At 43.0% G+C, this 24,302-nt stretch overlaps 1 protein-coding gene across 1 annotated transcript in view; it reads left to right on the forward strand.

Moving 5' to 3' along the window:
- The window catches only part of ccdc136b (coiled-coil domain containing 136b), an 83,576-nt gene that overhangs the window by 43,208 nt on the left and 16,066 nt on the right, over positions 1-24,302 (forward strand). Inside the window, exons 2-3 of the mRNA XM_052122484.1 lie at positions 9,644-9,890; positions 12,251-12,325. Coding sequence (XP_051978444.1) covers positions 9,677-9,890; positions 12,251-12,325 — 289 coding nt within the window. The 5' untranslated portion in view covers positions 9,644-9,676. The remainder of the gene's footprint in view (positions 1-9,643; positions 9,891-12,250; positions 12,326-24,302) is intronic.

The following is a 24,302-nucleotide window of genomic DNA, read 5'->3' on the forward strand; positions in this document are numbered from 1 at the left end:
AGATCAAACTGGTTTTGTAATTGAGAGAATATCATTAAATAATTTGAGGAGATTTTTTAATGTCATTCATACTGCTAAAGAGAATAGCATACCGGGAGTAGCTGTTTCTCTTGATGCCGAAATGGCTTTTGATTGCGTCGAGTGGTCATATCTTGTTGAAGTGCTGAAAAAATTTGGATTTGGAGCTGCATTTATTGATCTAATTTATTCACTTTATAAATCTCCTAAAGCAAAAATAGTTACTAACGGAATCACTTCTACTACATTTCCCTTGTATAGAGGATGTAGACAGGGATGCCCCCTAAGCCCAGCTCTCTTTGCACTGGCTATCGAACCTATAGCCGAGACTATTAGATGCAACCCTGATATAAAGGGTTTTGGAATCAATTTAATGAATAAAATATCATTGTTTGCCGATGATATTCTTGTATTCCTTACTGATCCTATAAGCTCTTTGGCTAATCTACAGAGGGTGTTACAATTATATAGCACTTTCTCTGGATACAAAGTTAATATTGACAAAAGTGTCATTTTGCCATTATCAGGGTTCGACTAGACTGCACTGGACGGCTTTTCCTTTAAGTGCTCTCCTACTGGAATTAATTATTTGGGTATTCAGGTAGATGATAACTTAAAGAATCTCTATAAACTTAATTTGGCTAGTCTTTTAGAGAAAGTGGGTAGAGATTTAACCAATTGGATGGATCTACCACTCACATTACTGGGTAGAATAAATGCAGTTAAAATGAATATTTTTCCCAAATGTTTATACATGTTTCAATGTCTTCCAATATTAATCCCTAATTGCTTTTTCACTTCTCTTAATAGGTTAATAAGATAATTTATTTGGCACCGTAAAACCCCTAGGGTCAGCCTTGATAAACTGACTTTGGATTATAGGCAAGGAGGACTGAGACTTCCCAATTTTAAGATGTATTATTGGGCAGCCCAATCCAGGTTCTTAGCTCAGATGTTTGCTAATACTCCCTTTCCCTCTTGGCTGAATATGGAGAAATATGAGTGAATAGAAGAATGCCCTGTCAATATTTTGTATACATGGGATGACAAACAGATCAAAACAAGAACTAATAATCCCATGATTATTCACTCAGTTCAGACTTGGTATAAACTGCAGTCTCTGCTGGGACAGAGTAACTTTCTTTCCCCTAAAACACCTTTATGGGGTAACAGACTGCTACCAATGTGTCATCAAAACAAAAATTTTAAGATATGAGCAGACAAAGGAATTAAACTGTTGGAACACTACTTTGATGGTGAGGTTTTAATGTCATTTGAACAGTTAAAAAAATAGATATCATTTCAGTAATAAAGTATTCTTTATTTTTCTGCAATTACGAGATTGTTTAAGAGTCAATGCAAAAACTTATCCTAAGATACCAGATTTGACACTTATTGAGCAACTCTGTTATTCTGATAAACCACTATATAAAACAATCTATAGAATATATGAAGCTCTAATCTCAAATCAGCCTTTACATGACCCAGATAAATCCAGAAGGAGATGGGAACAGGATTTGGGGGTAAGAATAGTTGGGGACCTGTGGGATCAATTATGTAAAGATGGGGTCACCTCAACCAATTCAGTTTAATTTTTTACACCAGCTCTACTACACTCCATTTAGATTACATAAATTTAACAACAGTATTTCACCCCTCGGCTTCAGATGTGATACAGAAGAAGGAACATTTTTGCATTCTACCTGGTTGTGTCCTAAAGTTAAGGTGTTTTGGGTGCAAGTATGCGATATCATATCACGGATTCATGGAATTGATTTTCCAATGGATCCAGTGGTGTGTTTAGTAGGCACTTTTACCAACTCTAACCTCCGAAACAGACAAGCTATTAAGCTTACTGAAATGTTGTTAATAATAGCTAAAAAATGTATTGCTTTGAAATGGAAAGCAGACACTGATGTGCCAATTGGATTGTGGTTGTTGGAGATTTGCAGCTGTGTACCCTTAGAGAAGATCACATATTCAATGAGAAACAGGAGTGACTTATTTCATAAAATCTGGAAACACTTTTTGAACTATATAAATATAGTACCACATGACTTAATTTGATAAAGTTAATTTTCTAACTGTCTTACATTGTATCTCCCTTTTTAGTGTTTTTTTTTGTTTTTTTTTTGTTGATTGTTGTCGTTTTGTATTTGTAGCGGTTGCCTTCTGTGTGTTATATCTGATGTTTGTTATTGTATTTGAAAAAAGCAAAATACAATTTTCCACAAAAAAAAAAAAATCACTCAACATCTTTGGTATTTTGATTTCAGAAGAATAGACTTTATTATCATACAATAAAGCTGAGTTGCCTGCAGAACAACTAAAACATCTCTGGGTTTTGGTTCACTTAAATACAGTCCTCTAACAAGGTGGGGCTATGCCTATGCTTTGACCCTGGTCAGATTATTTTAAGAAGTGGACAGGAGACACCTGCCTCAACATATATTTTCCCAGCAGTCATGAGAGCACATATGTGAGGCTATTCCAGTTCCTGCACAGACCTAAAAAAAACACACACACACACACACACACACAAACAAACAAACAACCGCCATTCGCCACTAAGTGGCGTTGACGTCACCACGACGCTTGTGCCAGGCTATGTGCACGTTAAGGCCACGTGAAGTGTCGAACGCCCGCTGGCAGGAGGTCACGGGACAGATCCAACCGGTGACATGGGTCGAATGACTGAGATGACTGGTTGATGCACCACCTGTGCCCCCTACTGTGCCAACTTGCTGTGCTTTAGCCACCCTGCGCTCTGCTCGTTGTTGTGAGCTGCCGCTCCTCTGCCCTCCGTTGTTGTTGGAGGCTGACTGCCTCCAACTGGCCAGCAGCATCCTTCACAAGCCTCCTCCAAAGAGGCCGATCTTGACACTGCTGGTACCAGTCGTCGGCAAGTCCACTCACCTCCAGATCCTCCTGTACCACATCACTCCATCTCTTCTCCAGCCCGTGCCGCGCCCGCTTAGCCCCCTCTATCCGGCCAAACAATAACTGTTTAGGCATGCGGTGGCCGGGCATGTGGGCTACATGACCCAGCCAACGCAACCTTGCCTGCCGGAGGAGCTCACCGATGGGACTTTGTCCACATCTTTCAAAGACTTGTGAGCTCCTCACACAATCCAGCCTGGTTAAACCCAGGATGGATCTTAGGCAGGCCAGCCTAAATGTTTCTAGCCGGCGATGATGTTCCATTAGGGGGTCCACGTTTGCAAGCATAGAGAAGGGAGGGAATGACCGTGGTCGAGAATACTTGAAGCTTTGTGCGGAGCGACAAACCGGTAGCTTCCACACAGCATTATGCAGCCGATGAAAAGATAATGCCGCTCGACTGATTCGGAGTGAGACCTCTGCTGTCAAACCGGAGCTGGTCATAAGCACACTTCCCAGGTATGGAAAACACTCCACTCTCTCCACAACTGCCCCATCACCAATTGGGAGCTGTGGGGGTGTAGTGTCCGTTGGTACATAATACCCAGGAAGGTGCTTAGTTTTGGTTGGGCTGATGGTCAGGCCCCATCTCACACACACACACACACACACACACACACACACACACACACACACACACACACACACACACACACACACACACACACACACAGAGTAAAAGACCTGCTTGACAAATATGAAAAGGATCTACCTCCTTTTGTGGCGTTTGTCAAAAGTTATTGTAGAATAAAATGGCATTGATTACACCTGATTAATGTATACTTAACTTGATAAAAATACACCACACTCTTCATGATCTATGACAGAAAAAATCAGGAAAATTATTAGACACTGTTTTCTGAGGTGCTATGATGATTGCATAATTCCATTTTTTTTCTGATTATTTCAATTTTATCTGTAAAGAAATTCATGAAGTCATTACTCTTTTGCTGTGATGTAATATCTGGTTCTGTTGAGGCTTTATTCCTAACTAATTTAGCCACAGTACTGAATAAACATCTAGGATTGTTGTGGTTATTTTCTATGAGTTTACTAAAACATGCTGACCTGGCAGCTTTTAGATGCTGTAGCTACAGGTGCTTCCATGCACCACGAAATACTTCTAATTTTGTATTTTTCCACATGTGGTCCATTTTCCGAGCTGCTCTCTTGAGAGCATGAGTGTGATCACTATACCATGGTGCAGGGCTTATTTCTTTAATTTTCTTTAATCGAAGTGGGGCGACAATATCAATGGTGCTAGAGAAGACTGCATTTATATTTTTTGTTATTTCATCAAGTTCCTCTGGGCTTTGGGGTTTGAGTGTATGAGATATATCTGGAAGATTATTAGTGAAGCTATCTTTAGTGGTCGAAAGAATAGTTCTACCTGAGCGATAGCGTGGTGTATATTGAGAAGCAAAGTGCGCACACGCCCAGAGAATCCACAGTCACTTCCAGGACAGCGGTGACACGCGGCGCATGTGGCAGGACATCCAGGCCATCACCAACTACAGGAAACATCAGTTGCCTGTGACAAAGATGCCTCCCTTCCAGATGCACTGAACGACTTCTACGCTCGGTTTGAAGTGCAGAACGACGTGGTGGCGAGGAAGACCACCCCTCTTCCCAACGACCAGGTGCTCTGTCTTACCACAGCAGATGTGAGGAAAACTCTACGTAGAGTCAACCCACGGAAGGCTTCTGGACCAGACAACATTCCTGGCAGAGTGCTCAGAGGATGTGCAGACCAGCTAGCAGATGTTCTTACCGACATCTTCAACATCTCTCTGAGCAGCTCCGTCGTTCCAACGTGCTTCAAGGCCACCACCATCATCCCCATGCCAAAGAAGTCTTCAGTGTCCTGCCTCAACGACTACCATCCCGTCGCACTTACACCCATCATCATGAAGTGCTTCGAGAGGCTCGTCATGCGGCACATTAAGACCCAGCTGCCCCCCTCACTAGACCCACTGCAGTTTGCGTATCGTCCAAACCGTTCAACGGACGATGCCATCGCTACAACCCTCCATCTGGCCCTCACCCACCTAGACAATAAGGACTCATACGTTCGAATGCTGTTCATAGATTTCAGCTCAGCATTCAACACAATCATTCCCCAGCACCTGATTGGAAAGCTGAACATACTGGGCCTGGACACCTCCCTCTGCAACTGGATCCTGGACTTCCTGACTGGGAGACCTCAGTCAGTCCGGATCGGGAACAGCATCTCCACCACCACCACACTGAGCACTGGGGCCCCCCAGGGCTGTGTGCTCAGTCCACTGCTGTTCACTCTGCTGACTCACGACTGTGCAGCAATGCACAGCTCGAACCACATCATCAAGTTCGCCGATGACACGATCGTGGTGGGTCTCATCAGCAAGAACGATGAGTCAGCATACAGAGAGGAGGTGCAGCAGCTGACGGACTGGTGTAGAGACAACAAACTGTCCCTGAATGTCGAATAAACAAAAAAGATGGTTGTTGACTTTAGGAGAGCACAAGGTGAACACACTCCGCTGAACATCGACGGCTCCTCTGTGGAGATCGTCAAGAGCACCAAATTCCTTGGTGTTCACCTGGTGGAGAACCTCACCTGGTCCCTCAAAACCAGCTCTATCACCAAGAAAGCCCAGCAGCATCTCTACTTTCTTCGAAGGCTGAGGAAAGCATATCTCCCACCCCCATCCTCACTACATTCTATAGAGGGACTATTGAGAGCATCCTGAGCAGCTGCATCACTGCCTGGTTTGGGACTTGCACCGTTTCGGACCGCAAAGCCCTGCAGAGGATAGTGAGGACCGCTGAGAAGATCATTGGGGTCTCTCTTCCCTCCATCAAAGACATTTACAAAAAACACTGTATCCACAAAGCAATCAGCATTGTGGACAACCCCACACACCCCTCACACAAACTCTTTATCCTCCTGCCGTCTGGCAAGAGGTACCGAAGCATTCGGGCCCTCACGGCCAGACTGTGTAACAGCTTCTTCCCCCAAGCCATCAGACCCCTCAATACTCAGAGACTGGTTTGACACACACACACACACACACACGTGTCCTGAGTTGCACTTTAATTACTGTCACTTTATAACTGTCTGCTACCTAAATAATCTTATAGTATGTTATGTTTACGTTTTTAGAAACTGTCATCTTTTTGCACTACTGTGTACTGGTCGGCGCTGCACTGTGTCTTTTGTCCTGTTCATTGTCAGAAATTTGTTGTACTGTCCCGTACTTTTTGCACATGCACTTTATATAGGTATATATAGGTATTTTATTTCGTTGTGTAGTCTCATGTGGTCCTGTGTTGGTCCTTTGTTGTTTTTATGTAGCACCATGGTCCTGGAGGAACGTTGTCTCGTTTTGCTGTGTACTGTACTAACTGTATATGGTTGAAACGACAATAAAAACCACTTGACTTGAGTAACATTAGCTGATCGTAGCATACAAGAGACGAGGTAGTGATCCGAGATGTCATCGCTCTGCTGCAGAATTTCTATATTATAAACATCAACTCCATATGACAGAATTAAATTATTATGGCAATGAGTTGGTCCTGTTAAATTTTGTCTGACTCTAAGAGAGTTGAGAATATCAATAAATGCTAATCCCAATGTGTCATTTTCATAATCTATGTGAATGCTGAAGTCACCAACAATTAAAGCTCTATCTACAGTAACTACAAGATCTGATAAACAATTTGCAAATTCACCAAGGAAATCAGAATAAGGCCCGGGTGATCTATACGTTGTAGCAAGGACAAAAGACGACAGAGATCTGTCTAAAATATTTAATTCCTTTTTCACTATTAATTCTCCTCCCTGCTCAGTCAATCTCCACTTTAACTTGTTTTTGGTGATTCACATTCTTCATGCATATCGTCATCTACTGGGCAGAGAGAAACATTTCTAGCATTAATCTGTTTCTCACCCACACCTGTCATTGCACTTCTGAAGTCATGGATTTAAGCATTGGAGTAATATGGATTAATTTGAATTTTGGAGCGTCAAAATGTTGGCATCATTTCACCTGCATTGTATGGACCTACAGAGCTGAAATATTCTTCTAAAAATCTTCATTTGTGTTCTGAAGAAAGAAAGTCATAGACAGATGGCATGAGGGTGAGCAAATGATGAAAGAATTTTCATTTTTGTGTAAATTCTTTCTTTAAGTAGCACATGGGGGGCCACACTGTCCTACTTTTGATATACAATGTTACACGTTGATTTTGTTCTTGTATCTTTTAAGCCCAGAAATAGTTGTGTTCTCATTCTAATTCATGGTGCACAATTTTCTGAAATTGTGACTCGTGGAATATGCCTGAAGTATTGCTCTACAAATGTTGATCTTTATAAAGGCTAAGCATAATTATAAATTATTTTATCATCTCTACTTTCCTGGTAATTTATTATACCAATTAACACACTCTGTACATCAGCAGTCAGTATTATTAATAAACAAACAATATGTTTTTTTTTAGAAATCACTGTTTTATTCTATTACATTAATACTTTTAAAGCTACTCAAGTTATTCAGCTAAAAGTAGTGAGTGGTTTTATCATCTCCTTGTTATTATTGTTTGATTAATATCCTTTATATGACATAGCTGTTATGATGTGAGGAAGAGGCAGACGGGAAGTGCGGATCCAAATGCGGTTTTATTAAGAAGCAAATAATAACAATACAAACACAGGAACAAAGGAAAAGTCCACAATGGGAAAAAGAAACTAAAACATGAGTTAACATACAAAGGGTGAACAGGGAGCGAACATCCACGAAGGGCGGGGTAACCTTGAACGAACAAACAACAGGAAAACATGAACAGCGGGGTTATCCTCGAACGAACCAGGGTTATCCTCGAGCGAACCAGGGTTATCCTCGAGCGAACCAGGGTTATCCTCGAGCGAACCAGCAGACTGCAGGGAACATGAACTGAGAACACACAAGAGCTTTACAAACGTAGGTACGAACAGGACACGTCAACGATCGACAAAGGAGAGAGGAAACGACGGGGTTTAAGTAGACAGACACAGTGATAACAAAATAAGCGACAGGTGCGGACAATAACGCTGTGACAGCGGTGATGAGGAGTGAGGAAGATGGGAAGTGTAGTTTTAACGGAGACAGTGAAACACAGGCGGACAACAAGGAAGACATGACAGGGAGCGTGTTCGACGAAACAGAAAACACGGGACGGGTAACAAGGAAGAGTGACAAGGAACGTGACTGGCGAGGGTGAAACAGGAAACACGGGGCAGACCACATGGAAACGTGACATGAACGAGACTAGAGAAACAGAGAACACAGTGAAAACAACAGGCGATCGTAACATTAGCCTACTAGACAGTGCTCTGTTCGGTTACATGTACATATTCGGTTACATTTTTATACAAATACACTTTTTGTCCCAATGTTTAAATTCACTTTAGACCAAACCAACAGCGTTTACATCAAATCCTCATCAAGACGGGCATTGGCAGAATTATAAATTGTATTTCATCATTTAGGCGCGAACTCGCATTAGCGCACAAACATTAACCGTCTGTCAATCAAACAGCAAGCAGCTACAGATGTGAGGAAATAAAAAGTCAATCTTTTATATTTCATCTAGATCAACCAACCAGTGGTTGTCTTGCTATCGCGATTGATGTAATAAACACCCCTGTTCTAGATGTAGAACATAGGCTAAATATAGAAAACTAATCAAAAGTTTATCATCAATGTTGATCTCTCTTTTTTATTTTTCTGATAAACATCTAGATAATTTTATTGCCCAGCCCTATTGATAACATTGCCTTAATCTCTCACATCAACCCTAATAATCAAAGTGATAGATAGTTAAATTACAGGCTACATTATAGAAACACAGAAACTAGTAAGCAGATATATGAAATTTACCTTGATATGTTTCTTCAAATTAGAGGCAGGATTAATGCAGATATCTGGCTTCAGCAAGTTAAACTCACATGACATGATCAAGCAATTGGCCTTTTTCACTGTAAAAAGCCCTTTCAGGTGTTGAACTGTACTTGAGGCATCCTCCACAGTTGGCGCCGGATCAACAGCTGCCAATCAAGTGTGTGATTTGATTTGATGGATAAAAATAAAATCAGGACAGGGAAGTAGCGAACACAGACGGTGTGAAAATTGCTAAGTAAAAGTACAGTTACAGCACTTAAAATGAGCTCATGTAAATGTATAAACATTTTTAAACTACTTAAAAAAAGTAAAATTCATGGGAAAAATTACTTAATTACAGTAATATAAGTACTTGTAATTTGTTACTCCCCTGAATATAACAAATGTATGAACACCTGTAAACGGTTGCCAATTAAACTGTTCCTCATGATTTTTGTGAGTACTAAATGTAATTATGTACTGAGCATTTGGGTATTTTATTATATTGCTGTTAATGTCATTTTATAAAAGCAAAAGCTATGAGAGGCGAGAGTGTTCATCGGCGCAATATGAAGCCGATCCTGTGGTTTTCAGATTTTTACCAAAAGCCAGAAGTGGCTTTTTCATTATTTACACGCCTAAAGGGATTCTTGAATAAATCTCCATTTTGGAGATTTATAGTGAATACCGAAGGTTATGAAAAAGTTTTGATTATCAATTGGTTCAGTAGTTGACCACTCTGAAGAATCTATCTGTTGTTTCCTGTGTCTCTCTTGCTCAAGTGACAGTGTGAACAGACAGCAGACAAGAGCGTCATGAGCACTGAGATCTCCGAAAAAGCGCGCAGTGTTCTGCATGATGCTGGGGAGGAGAAGGAGGTGAAGGATAAGAAGACAGCTGTGAAGGAGGAGCTGTCTGAGGAGCAGGAGCTGAAGGAGTTGAGAGCTCAAGTGCTACAGCTTCTGCTTGAGCTGGAACAAACTCGAGACATTTCTCAGAAACATGAGGAGAGCTTCCTGGAGCAGCAGGGTGAGACGAACTGACAGCCACATACAGCTTACAGTGATCATCTGACAATAAAAATGCATTGCATCCATCAGTCTGTCTGTCAGTCAGTCTGTCTGTCTCTCTATCTGTTTATCTATCTATCTAATGCAACAAAAAAATATGATTCTTTACTGAGAACTTAAGCAATTGATACTATCCATCCATCCATCGTCAACCGCTTATCCTGTGTACAGGGTCGCGGGGGGCTGGAGCCTATCCCAGCTAACATTGGGCGAAAGGCGGGGGACACCCTGGACAGGTCGCCAGTCCATCGCAGGGCCACACATAGACAGACATACACTCACACTCACCTCCACATCCACACCTAGGGCAATTTTTTTGGAGACACCAATTAACCTAGCCTGCATGCCTTTTGGATGGTGGGAGGAAGCCGGAGTACCCAGAGAGAACCCACGCAGACACGGGGAGAACATGCAAACTCCACACAGAAAGGCCGGGGCAACCAGGGTTTGAACCCATGACCTTCTTGCTGTGAGGCGACAGTGCTAACCGCTGCACCACCGTGCCGCCCCGCAATTGATACTAATAATTAGAAAAATAATTGATAATCACAGCATTATCAAATGTGGTCTGTCTTTGTATTTATCTTACTGAGTGGTTGTATTCAATAACAGTACCAATAAAATAGTTTCTATTGATAGCACTCCATAGCTCATTAAAGAGCCAGCTGCTATATAGCAGACAAGGACCCCAAGGAATGTGGTAATGATACCAGGCTGGAGAGTGCTGAAACTGTTCGTAAGTGTGTAACACGTGTGAAAAGACAGCTGCATGCAGAGGGAAGGTTCCAGACGGCTTTCCTGAGCAGCAGGGACACGATCATTTCTGGATCATGTCCAGTGATCATGCTTTGCTGTCTCTGGGCTCCATTAATTATCACAGACATAACATTAGATCAGGCACAAATTTAAGCAAATTTATCATTTTTAACATGTTTGTAAAAACAAAGCAAAAACAAATAAACATCAAAATAAAACAATTAATGTGCACAAATAGAATACTATATAGATTTAGAGAAAATGTCTAATTTAATCTTCTGGTCCTGATGTTTGAATCTCTTTTGTAAAAAATTTTAATAAATTAGGGACAGGCAAATCTGTTATTGAAGACACTACAATAATAAACAAGTGTGGTTACAAAAATTGTTACAGCAAATAATGATGCAGCTGTGTCTGTGAAATATAAATACACACAATGCAATTTGAGTGTCGTTTAGACTCTTCGATCCTGTCTATTGTTGTCACAATACTAACATTTCAGTAGTCGGTTCCAATACCAGTGACATTTCTTTATTCTCTATAACAATTTCGATACTGCAGCAAAAAGTTAGAATTATCCAATTTGTTAATTAAGGGGGGGAAGGAGGTGGGATGCGCCATAGTAGAATCCTCCACTACCATCCACCCCAACGGAGCAGCCGTGGCCATCCGTCGGAGGACGGAGGAGCCCGGACGCCTGGAAGCAGAGGAACGGCCGCCGACTGCGAGGGTTGGAGGGGCTCCCAACCAACCGCCTGGCGCGATTACTGCTGCCAGGGGTGGGGGAGACCCCTACCATACACAAAAAACACGCCGTGGCATTCCATCAGCCAGGGGCCGGAGGTCTGCCTCCGATTCATCCGGGGAGGGACTGCTGTCATCAATTAGAGGGTGGAGGAGTGGCTGAGGACCAAACTACGGCGTATTGGAGAACCTTTTCTCTCTCCTCTCTCTCTTCCACTGCCGCTCCGTGTTGGCCTTTCTATTTCTTTTAAAAATGTTTTGTTAATTTGGCACCAGGTAGATGAGATGACCTTCTGGCAGACGGTGCAGAAGGCACGCCCCACCCCAGGGAAAGGGGGGCTGGATGTACGTCATGCCGGGGGATCCCCGGCCTGAGAGAATGAGGGAGGAATGTGGCAGGGTGGAGGGCGGGGCCGGGTCATGATTCCGCACACCCGGCCCCTCCCTTCGCCCTGCCACAGCAGCATAATTAAGATACCTGCCTGTTGGAATTGAAATGATGTCTTAAAATGCTGCCTACGGAGGATGCTCACTAGGTTTTGGAACAGACACAATATTTCCATGTGTATAGCAAAAACACAAAAAAACGAATTTTTTTTTTTTAAATCACTGTCTGAACATGTGTCAGTGATTTAGAAATAACAAAACGGTCATCTTTCACTTTAACACAATTATGTTATAAAATATTTAAAATATACTTAAATCTGTGCCATACATTGTAAACAAAACACTGTTTAAAACTGTAGTTATCCATGTTATCTAAAAAAAATATTAAATAGTTATCTATTTTATCTAAAATAAAAGTCTCTCCCTGTTTAGGTCTTCTTGAGGATGAGCGTTTAGCTAGTGCTCATCAGGCAGAGGCCTTCGCAAGACAGATCCAGCACCTGCAAGGTAAGAGATGCTCACCATACACAAACCTAGAGAGGTTTGTAGTCACCCCAAAAAGTATTTGGACACTTCAGTAAAACTGAATACTGTATGAATGTGTTTGCATTAGATATCAAATATTACAACCAATGGGCATTTATTTATAATGGATATAATACTCAGACAAGCACACTTTTCAAGCAAAACAGAAGTTGGATTTGTTTTAAATGATAAAACAATGGATATACTCTTCAAAATGAAGACAAAAAATTATTACAGTTTTTGGATGTCAAAAACCAAATGGAACATGACCATAGACTATGGGGTGTACGGGGTGTTCACCGACTGTAGCTCACTCGACGTTGTGTCGAATCGCCATCGCTTCGCCATCACTTTGTTTACTCGGTAACACCATAGAAGTCGATAATCTTCCAACCAAATATAAAAATCCATTCCTCAATTCTCTAAATATCATCAAGAAAATAATTATGTTGAACTGGAAATAAAAAAAATCGATACATATCAATCATTGCAGCAATCTTCTTACAGAATACATCACATTAGAAAAAATAATATTCACCCACAAGAAGAATATATTTACTTTTAATGACATCTGGAACCCATTTTTAGTTTATTTGAATCTAAATCAAACAACTGGAACTGGACCCACACACTCTCCCAATTATATATTTACAAACCAATAAAAAAAGAAGTGGAAAGGATACAAATATTTAAGAAATATTTATATATTTGTGGTTTTATCCGTATATATACAAATGTGAGCAGTGTATGGTATCAACATGTATATGCATATATATGTGTGCATGTGCATGTTGATATTATATATTGTTCATATTATTATTATTATTATTTATAGCACTATCGTCATTAATACCATCTCTATTATTACCACTATTAATACTATTATAACTATAGTCAGCATTACCATCAATGTCATTGTATAAAGATATTTCCATAATTCTGTCAATAATTTAGTTGATTTAATACATATTTTCTAATTATTATGACTGTATTATCATAATGATATTTATAACCTATTAATATATAACAATAATGTTTATTTCCTATTTTTATTACACATCTATAAAACTACAGACTTACACCCCCTTTTTTTTAATTTGTATTTATTTATTGATATATTTTTAAATAAACCTTTTTCTTCAGTACATACTGAATAGAGATGTACACACACACACACACACAAACATGTTGGTCTACCTATCATTATGAGGACTTTCCATAGACATAATGACTTTTATACTGTACAAACTATAGATTCTATCCTCTAAACCTAACACAACCCCTAAACCTAACCCTCACAGAAAACCTTCTGCATTTTTACTTTTTCAATAAAACATTGTTAAGTATGATTTTTAAGCGATTTGAATTATGGGGACACTAGAAATGTCCTCATAAATCACATTTATAGCATAATACCCTTGTAATTACTAATTTGTAACTTACAAAATTGTCCTCGTAAATCACAAAAACACGCACACACACACACACACACACACACACACACACACACACACACACACACACACACACACACACAAGGGTCTCAAGATGTGTTTAAAGATTGAGTATTAAACTATATTTAACTTGACACAGTGACCTAAACATTTTATTTTTATGACGCAACACACCCGAGACGCGACACAAGCATGTCTGACGCAGGTCGTATGGTCTTTACCTCACAAATATTGAATTACCAACAAGGTTAAGGAGGTGTCCTTTAAACTGTTACACCGTTTTTACCCAGTCAATCTTTATTTAAGATACATGTTCCCTGAAATAGATCCACTTTGCTCCTTCTGTAATGCTGTAGATGAATCTGCCCCTCACCTTTTTTGGGAATGTGTCCACGCTGTAATATTTTGGAGAAAATGTTGTTCGTTTGTACGTACCTCTATTTTAACTAGTTTTTCTTTGCTTTATAAAGACGTTTTTATTTGGTTTTTTACAGTTTTGATATCTTTAATATTTTCTGATTAATCTGTTTATTTTTCATGCCAAGTTTTTTTATACAAAAGTGTACATTTATATAAAGCCCCTATTTGCACTTTTTTGTAAAGACTTAAAATATTATTTAAATACTCTTTGTACCTCCAACAACTCCAAAGCATTGAAAACCATTACACTATGTAATGAATATAATGTCTTGGCATTATTGGAAAATATATCTGTAGTATTATGTACTATGTATACCCCTGGCTTGTTTAAAAAAAAAAAAAATGTCTGACTCAGGTGTACATTGACGGGTCCTTAAACAAGCCCTCATAATAAATCTCCAACTGATTTACAAATTCACTTGTGAAATGGATTGCTGTGAACTGTATGCCAATGATTAGATTATGATCAATAATATGGTAGAAAACAATACATTGTATTCTAAATCTGCTTTTTGAATGGGCTTACTCTTCTGCCACAAGAATGTAATGCATTTTAATTATCTGAATATTTTTACATTTTATATATATATATATATACAGTCAAGTCCATAAATATTGGGACATCGACACAATTCTAATCTTTTTGGCTCTATACACCACCACAATGGATTTGAAATGAAACGAACAAGATGTGCTTTAACTGCAGACTTTCAGCTTTAATTTGAGGGTATTTACATCCAAATCTGGTGAACGGTGTAGGAATTACAACAGTTTGTATATGTGCCTCCCACTTTTTAAGGGACCAAAATAATGGGACAGATTAACAATCATAAATCAAACTTTCACTTCTTAATACTTGGTTGCAAATCCTTTGCAGTCAATTACAGCCTGAAGTCTGGAACGCATAGACATCACCAGATGCTGGGTTTCATCCCTGGTGATGCTCTGCCAGGCCTCTACTGCAACTGTCTTCAGTTCCTGCTTGTTCTTGGGGCATTTTCCCTTCAGTTTTGTCTTCAGCAAGTGAAATGCATGCTCAATCAGATTCAGGTCAGGTGATTGACTTGGCCATTGCATAACATTCCACTTCTTTCCCTTAAAAAACTCTTTGGTTGCTTTCGCAGTATGCTTCGGGTCATTGTCCATCTGTACTGTGAAGCCTTCCAATGAGTTCTGAAGCATTTGGCTGAATATGGGCAGATAATATTGCCTGAAACACTTCAGAATTCATCCTGCTGCTTTTGTCAGCAGTCACATTATCAATAAATACAAGAGAACCAGTTCCATTTGCAGCCATGCATGCCCACGCCATGACACTACCACCACCATGCTTCACTGATGAGGTGGTATGCTTTGGATCATGAGCAGTTCCTTTCCTTCTCCATACTCTTCTCTTCCCATCACTCTGGTACAAGTTTATCTTTGTCTCATCTGTCCATAGGATGTTGTTCCAGAACTGTGAAGGCTTTTTTAGATGTTGTTTGGCAAACTCTAATCTGGCCTTCCTGTTTTTGAGGCTCACCAATGGTTTACATCTTGTGGTGAACCCTCTGTATTCACTCTGGTGAAGTCTTCTCTTGATTGTTGACTTTGACACACATACACCTACCTCCTGGAGAGTGTTCTTGATCTGGCCAACGGTTGTGAAGGGTGTTTTCTTCACCAGGGAAAGAATTCTTCGGTCATCCACAACAGTTGTTTTCCGTGGTCTTCTGGGTCTTTTGGTGTTGCTGAGCTCACCGGTGCGTTCTTTCTTTTTAAGAATGTTTCAAACAGTTGGTTTGGCCACACCTAATGTTTTTGCTATCTCTCTGATGGGTTTGTTTTGATTTTTCAGCCTAATGATGGCTTGCTTCACTGATAGTGACAGCTCTTTGGATCTCATATTGAGAGTTGACAGCAACAGATTCCAAATGCAAATAGCACACTTGAAATGAACTCTGGATCTTTTATCTGCTCCTTGTAATGGGATAATGAGGGAATAACACACATCTGGCCATAGAACAGCTGAGCAGCCAATTGTCCCATTACTTTTGGTCCCTTAAAAAGTGGGAGGCACATATACAAACTGTTGTAATTCCTACACATTCACCTGAATTTGATGTAAATACCCTCAAATTAAAGCTGAAATTCTGCAGTTAATCTTAATGAATTAGTTAATTCATCTTGTTCGTTTCATTTCAAATCCATTGTGGTGGTGTATAGAGCCAAAAGATTAGAATTGTGTCCATGTCCCAATATTTATGGACCTGACTGTATATATATATATATAATTTTTTTATATTTAAGGATAACTATGTATAATTATTTCATCATTATATATAGAATTATTGTTATATGAGGGGCTTTCTCAGCAAATATTTGAATATGCGATTAATCGCGATTAATCGAGACACCATGTATATGTCACTGGTCCCTTACTTGTAGGTAAGCTGCTATGTCTTTTTAATTTGTGTTTTGATCAATTAAAAAAAAAAAGAATGAAGCGACACTAGGGGTCTTTCTTGAAGGCCGACAGAATTTGCATGTCCCTCCCCCGGACATACGGGTATAAAAGGACGGAATCGTGTGTCTGTCCATTCAGATTTTTTCTTGTAAAAGAGTATATTTACTCTAAAAGACTATACACATTGGCATTGAACATCTTTTTAAAGTTGTCTTCTGCCTTTGTATAGTTCCTGGATGCGGCAGATATCTCTCTGCTTCTGATAGTCATAAGAGCTGCCTCGCGTGTCTGGGCTGCAAACACACGCAGGCAGCGTTTTATGAATGGTTCATGTGGTTCATTGCGAGGACATAACCATGGCAACGTTGCTTTCCTCCGAGAGAAAGCAACTTCAGCCGCTCCTTCCTACGGGATTGAGGCATGTGCGTCTGGCGATGAAGGTGATTTTGGGAGTGCAGCGTGCTTGGTTTCACCAGGTAAATCCCCACAAACCACCCACCTCCCAGCATGCACGTTTGCTTCCGTCCAGGTCTGATGCAAGACTGGCTCACCCCACGGCCCGTCTGATGTCTCCCTCGGACCCCACGAGCTGGATGATGTTTTCACCGCTGCATCGGAGAGTGTCACAGTAGTGTCTGATGCCGTTGACTGGGCTAGACCAAACTACTACCAGTCTGAGCATATCTGCTATGCTTGCCCAGGCCATCGTATGTGCGGGGATGGACTGGAACCTTCCGTCTGATGTTCATGTTCTCATTGCGAGGACATAACCAGTCCTCTGAACCTCCGGCTCCACCACGTCCTTTCAAGCTGTCAGCTACTCTCCGGGTACCAAGTTCCCTGGTGATGCCCTTCAAGTCTCTCACAGCTGGACTGGGACCTTCTGCTCCCCCCCACTCCGCATGGCTAGACGATTGGTTCCTCGGGTCAGGGCGCCACTCACAGCGTGGCTGAACCTGGTCGAGATACAGGGCCCCGACAAAGCCTGTTTTCTCAAACCCCCATCTACAAGTTTGGATTATTTGGCGACACCGTTGAAGACTTTGCCCAGCAGTCTTCGGCAGTGAGGAAGCAAACGGTGGCCATCTCCCACATCATGCCTCACCGTGGTTCCAGCGCAAGCCGTGCTCCGTCTGCTCACCAAGGGCATCCTCCTGCGGCTTCTAAACAACAGTCAGCTCTTCTTCAACCTGGGTCCAGCTCTCAGCACCAGCGTAGAGCTTCCCGCAGGAAGCTGATGCCCCCGTCTCACAAACCACTACTGGGACCCAGAAGGCTCCCAAGTGTTCCTGAGATGATTAAACCAAGGAGCGAGATGGCTGCTACAGAGTTGTTATCTGCATCACTCCATCCCCCGGTGGAGGTCCGGGAGGGAAATCTCTTTCCGCACCCCCCAGGGACCAGGTGCTCAGGCACCTCTGCTGTCTAGGGCTTCAGGTCAACTGGGAAAAGAGCAAGTCCTCCCCGGTTCAGAGCATCTCTTTTCTGGGCATGGAGTTAGACTCAGTCTCAATGACAGCGCACCTCTCAAGCAAGAGCACACAGCCGGTGCATAACTACCTAAACAAAGCACACCGGTTCCACTGCGGCAGTTCCAGAGGCTCCTGGGGCATATGACATCCTCAGCTGTGGCCTGCGTATGAGACCGCTCCAGCACTGGCTTCAGACTCGAGTCCCAAGATGGGTATGACGTCGCGGCACATATCCTGTGTTATTCACCTCTTTCTGCCACCAGACATTCAACAGATTTTCTGCGGACAGGAGTCCCCCTACAGCAGGTGTCCAGATGCATCGTGGTCACTACAGAGGTCTCTAATCTGGGTTGGACAGAACAGGACCACACCTACATTGGCACATCAACTGCCTAGAATTGTTGGCTGTACTTCTTGGACCAAGCCAGAGCTCCCTCTACCAGGCAGTTTACGCCCCGAAGTGGCATTTGTTCATGAATTTGTGTTCTTCTGGATCTCAAGACACGCAGAGATGTGCAGTTGGATCAGTGCTCTCATGTCTGCAGCAGAGGCTGGAGGGGAGGCTGTCCCCCTCCACCTTGAATGTATATGTAGCCGCCATGTTGGCTCACCACAATGCAGTGGACGGCAAGTCCTTAGGGAAGCATGACCTGATCATCAGGTTCCTTAGAGACGCCCAGAGGCTGAACCCTCCCAGGCAATGCCTGTTCCCCTCATGGGATCTCTGTGGTCTTTCGGGCCTTCAGAGACCCCCTTCGAGCCACTAGAGTCAGTCGAGCTTAGAGCCCTCTCCTTGAAGACGGCCCTCCTGATTGCGCTTGCTTCCATCAAGAGGGTTCAGGACCTGCGAGTGCTCACTGTCAGCGATACTTGCCTGGAGTCCGGTCCGGCATATGCTCACGTCATCCTAAGACCTTGACCGGGCTACGTGCCCAAGGTTCCTATGACTCCCTCAGAGGTAGTGAACCTGCAAGCGAAGCTGCCCCAGGAGGAGGCAGACCCAGCCTTATCGTTGCTGAGTCCAGTGCGTGCTTTGCGTACCTATGTGGACTGCACGCAGAGCTTTAGATGTTCTGAGCAGCTCTTTATTTGCTGTGGCAGACAGCGGAAAGAGGAGCTGTCTCCAACAAAGGTTGCCCATTGGGATTTCAATGCCATGGCTGGCCTATCAGACCTAGGCTGTGTCTGCCCCCATGCGGGTCACACTCTACGAGCAGTGTGGCGATCTCGTGGGCACTGGTTAACGGCACCTCCCTAGCAGACATCTGCAGATCGGCGGGCTGGGCTACACCCAGTACCTTTACGAGATTCTACAATCTCTGGGTTGAGTCAGTCTCATCCCTTATTTTCTCAGGTCCGAGCACGTAGAACTTGGTAATGTGGAATGGCTGACCGGGTGTTCCGCTTGCACATAGTACCCTTCCCCTCCACTGAGGCGATCACGTGCAATCTTTCTCCCAGGAGAGTCTACTAGGCTTGCGCTCCCTGGACGTCTTTCCTCCCTAGCCCTCTCGTCCGCAAATTCAGCAGAGGAATTCCAGACCCACTACGGGTACTAACTACTCTGTACTGGAATAGGTGCTCCACAGGGTTTGGCTATCATGGATTAATCTCCCTTGTGTGTATTTTCCGTGGTAAGATCCCCCTGCCTGCGGACCCTCATCTCCGTTGGGCAGTCCCCTCTGGTCCCTGGTCGCTGTGTTTGTAATAACTCCTCCCTCGCTAGGTAGGATCTACCACCGCTCCACTTCCATATGTGGCCTGAAAACCCATGTGATTTATTCACCTCCCCCCAGGGGTCTTTTCCCCATGAAAGAATAGGAGTTGGAAAAGAACACCTTTCCAGATGTGTGTTATAAGGTTAAATGGCCCTAGCCGCTTTAACTCTATGCAAGAAACATAGAGAGAGAGAAAAGGCGTGGCTGACGCTACTTACTCCCATGCTTGGCATGTCCCTTGTTCCCCCCCCCCTTCGTGGATGGCGGGAACCTAAAAAGTTCATGACGTTTTTATGGGGCGTTGGGGAAGGTTACGTGGAGTCTGACGCAGCTTGCTGCTTTGGCACGCAACTGCCTGCCCGCACCTGCATCAGCAGTTCACGTACATGGTTCAGTGCATGTCGTGATTGAATAGGGACCTCTAGTGTCAATTAATTTGACACAAGGTCGAGTGAGCGACAGACGTGGAACGTCTAGGTTACTATTGTAACCCGTTCCCCGATGGAGGGAATGAGACTTTTTGTCCCCCCGGCTACGATGCTGTACCCGAGCCACTGTAATGGCCGATACTCATTCTTGGCTCCTCAGTGCAAAACCTGAATGGACAGACGCACGATTCCCTCCTTTTATACCCGTTTGTCTGGGGGAGGTACATGCAAATTTGGTCTGCCAATTTCTCATTGGCCTTTTCTCAAGTTCAGAGGTAACCGAAGCCTTCAAGAAAGACCCCTAGTGTTGCTTCATTCAACACAATGTCTCATTCCCTCCATCAGGGAATGGGGGCTACATTAGTAACATAGACGTTATGGAGTGTAGTTTACTAAAAGTACCGACTCCATGGGTCTTACCAGTTTCCTATTCTTTCAGGGGGAAAAGAACCTGCGGAGACCACACCTACCCTGAAGGGGAGGTAAGAGTGGTTGAATACATCACATGGGTTTTTAGGCGGCATGTGGAAAGTTGGCGCAGTGGTAAATCCAACCTCATTAGGAGGGGGGAGTTGCTACAACACGGCGACCGGAGGGCAGCTGGGACTGCCTAATGGAGACGCGGGTCCACTCGCAAGGGGACCATACCGCAGAAAATACACACAGGGGGAGTCCATGTTGGAGTCCTACCCTGTGGAGCACCTATTCCAGTACAGGGTAGATTAAGTACCTGCAGTGGATTGGGTCGGCGAGTTCCTCCGCTGAATTGCGGACACACAAGGGCTAGGGAGGGATCGTCCAGGGATCCAAGGAGTGGGATCTCCTGGGAGAAAAAGCGCACTATTTTACCTCAGCGAGTGAAAGGGCGCTAGGCGCAAGCGATCCACCCGGTCAGTCCAGCAACGTGTTACCGAGTTCTACCAGCTCGGACCTGAGAAAACACGGGACGAACTGACTGAATCCGGAGATTGTAGAATCTCGCAAAGGTATTAGGTATTGCCCAACCCGCTGCTCTACATATGTCTGCTAGGGAGGTACCCCTGGCCAGTGCCCAAGAGGATGCAACACTCCTTGTTGAGTGGGTTCGGACCGCAAAGAGGGGGGGGGCACGGCCTGGGTGTGATAGGCCAATGAAATGGCGTCCACGACCCAGTGGGAAAGCCTCTGTTTGGAGACAGCGTTCCCTTTCCGCTGTCCGCCAAAGCAGACAAAGAGTCCAGATAGGTACGCAAAGCACGTACCGGACACAGCAACGAAGGGGCTGGGTCTGCCTCCTCCCGGGGCAGCCCTTGCAGGTTCACTACCTGGTCTCTAAAGGGTGTGGTAGGAACCCAGGACCGAACTCCAGGCAAGTGTCGCTGACAGAGAACGCTTGCAGGTCCCCGACCCTCTTGATGGAGGCGAGAGCGATCAGCAGAGCAGTATTAAGAGAGAGGGCCCTGAGTCCAACTGATTCTAGCAGCTCCAACGGAGGTCTCTGGAGGTCCACTAGGACCACCGAGAGGTCCCAGGAGGGGAACAGGCTTGGCCGGGAGGGATTTAACCTCCGGGCGCCTCTTAGGAACCTGATGATTAACCTGATACTGTGTCGTGGTGGGCTGCGATAGCAGCGACATACACCTTTAGGGTGGAAAGGGATAGCCTCCCCTCCAGCCTCTCTTGCAGGAATAAGAGCACTGACCTAACTGCGCACCTCTGCGGGTCTTCGGCTCGGGAAGAACACCAATTTGCGATCAGGCGCCACTTCAGGGTGTAGAGATGCCTGGTAGAAGGGCCTCTGGCTTGGTTGATCGTGTCTACGATGGTAGACCAGCTACATCTTCCGCATCCCATCCAGGGGCCAGACATAGCGGTTCCAAAGGTCTGGGTACGGATGCCAGAGCATTCACTGCCCCTGAGAAAAAAGGTCTTTCCTCAGGAGAATTCGCCAGGGAGGGACTGTCGCGAGGAGTACGAGGTCCGAGAACCAGTCCCGGGTGGGCTAATAGGGAGCCATTAGTGTGACTTGTTCCTCGTCCTCCCTGACCTTGCACATGCTGAGCCCATGTGTCATATTGCCACATGTTGCTCTTCCCTTTTGGACATGACAGTTCATGTGAGTGAACCAATTAAAATAAAATAATCCCTTATATCTAGTGCTAGAATATCTGAGTCAGTTATTTCCGACAGTTCACTGATTCACTTGAGCCCTGCCCAGCCTTAAAGGGACTTTGCCTATTTAAGCAAATAATTAAGTTTCACTAAGGCCAGTGCAGTCTTAAAGAAGAATATGCTTATGCGTAACACATCCAATGGCTTAAACAGAGGACCCGTAAGCATTTGCAACACCAGTACTAAGTCCCACTCTGGGACAGTAGTAGGGCAAAAGGGCCTTTGCTGTCGACCTCACCTTAAAAATTTGACTGATTTACTCATTTCGATATACTCAATCACACAGATTTAACCCACCTATAGGGTAATTTCCAGCTGCTATGGCAGTGACCTAGACTTTGAATGTAGATGGAGTAAGTCCTGAATCCAAATGATCTTGCAGAAAGCGAATAACCTGTTGTACAGAACATTAAACCAGGTCATCATTTTGGGAGGAACACCATTTCAAAAGCTGCCTCATCAGCTGTGGGGATCTTTGAACCTGTATGCAGTGGGCAGTGGCAAAGCATATAAAAAATTGTCAAGTCAAATTCAGATTTATTATGTGTGTACTGTGCACAGGTCAGTAAAACTGTAATGATTCAATTACTGATTATTGATGCATAAATATGTGTAAATTTCAGTGTTTGGTTTTTATTATATTCTGAGTGATAAATTTCAAAGGACACTCTAAAATGCTTAATGTGGTATAGTGTACTAAAAACAATGAACATGTAGAAAACTATTAAAAAAAATATATATATATATATATATATTTATATATATTTTATATATATGTTTACACAGACAAACTGAAGAGCTCATAATCTAAACACAAAGCACAAAGTACTACATCAAGCTGTCTCTATAGAAAACTGTTTTAAAGAAAAGACTTAAGGAACCAATACAGTTGCATTGGTTGGAGTACGAAACTGTCTACAAATGAATGAATGACACAACTAAATGCAAAGTGTGGAGTTTTACGTGAAGTCATTTTTTCATCCAAAGAGAATCGAAATTTTTTTTTCTTGTGGACGTTTCAAAGGAAGACAAAGGCTTAATGTAAAACAAAACAAAACAATATATATATATATATATATATATATATATATATATATATATATATATATATATATATATATATATATATATATAGTATTTTATCCTTAAATAGACCTTTTTCACAAACTGTGATGACACATTTCTGTCATATTTATCAGATTAAATCTCAAAATGTTTTATATTATAAATGTTTTAAATAGTGAGTGTAAAACCCTGATGGAGGGAACGAGACGTGTCGATGTAGTGTCGATGTAGTGACACTAGGGGTTGCTCTTGAGAGCCCCGAACACCTCCCATTCTTTGAGAAAAGGCCAATGAGAATTGGCGAGTGGAATTTGCATGCCACTCCACCTGACATAAGGGTATAAAAGGAGCTGGAACGCCACTCCATTCAGGTTTTGTGGTGAGGAGCCTAGACAAGGTCCGGCCATTTCTGCGACTAGTACAGTGTTGTGGCAAGAGGGACACAACGTCTCGTTCCCTCCATCAGGGAACGGAGGTTACGATAGTAACCCTGACATTCCGACAGTAACCACGACGTTCCCCTTCTGTCACTCAATCGACGTTTTGTCGATGTAGTGCCAATAGTGGTCCCTATAGAATAATGCCACAACAGCTGAACCATGTTACGTGAACTGCTGATGCAGGTGCAAGCAAGCTGCTGCGTGCGTAATAGCTGGAGCATCAGTCTGCACACAAGCCGTGGCCATTTCTCTCTATGTTTTCTCTCCACAGAGTATTACATTCGGCTGGGGCCATCTATGCTATCATATGCATCAGGGAAGGTGTTCTTTTCCTTTCCTATTTTTTCAGGGGGAAAATACCCCAT

The sequence above is a fragment of the Xyrauchen texanus genome, chromosome 49 (genome assembly GCF_025860055.1).
Source record: "Xyrauchen texanus isolate HMW12.3.18 chromosome 49, RBS_HiC_50CHRs, whole genome shotgun sequence".
Classification (NCBI taxonomy): domain Eukaryota; kingdom Metazoa; phylum Chordata; class Actinopteri; order Cypriniformes; family Catostomidae; genus Xyrauchen; species Xyrauchen texanus.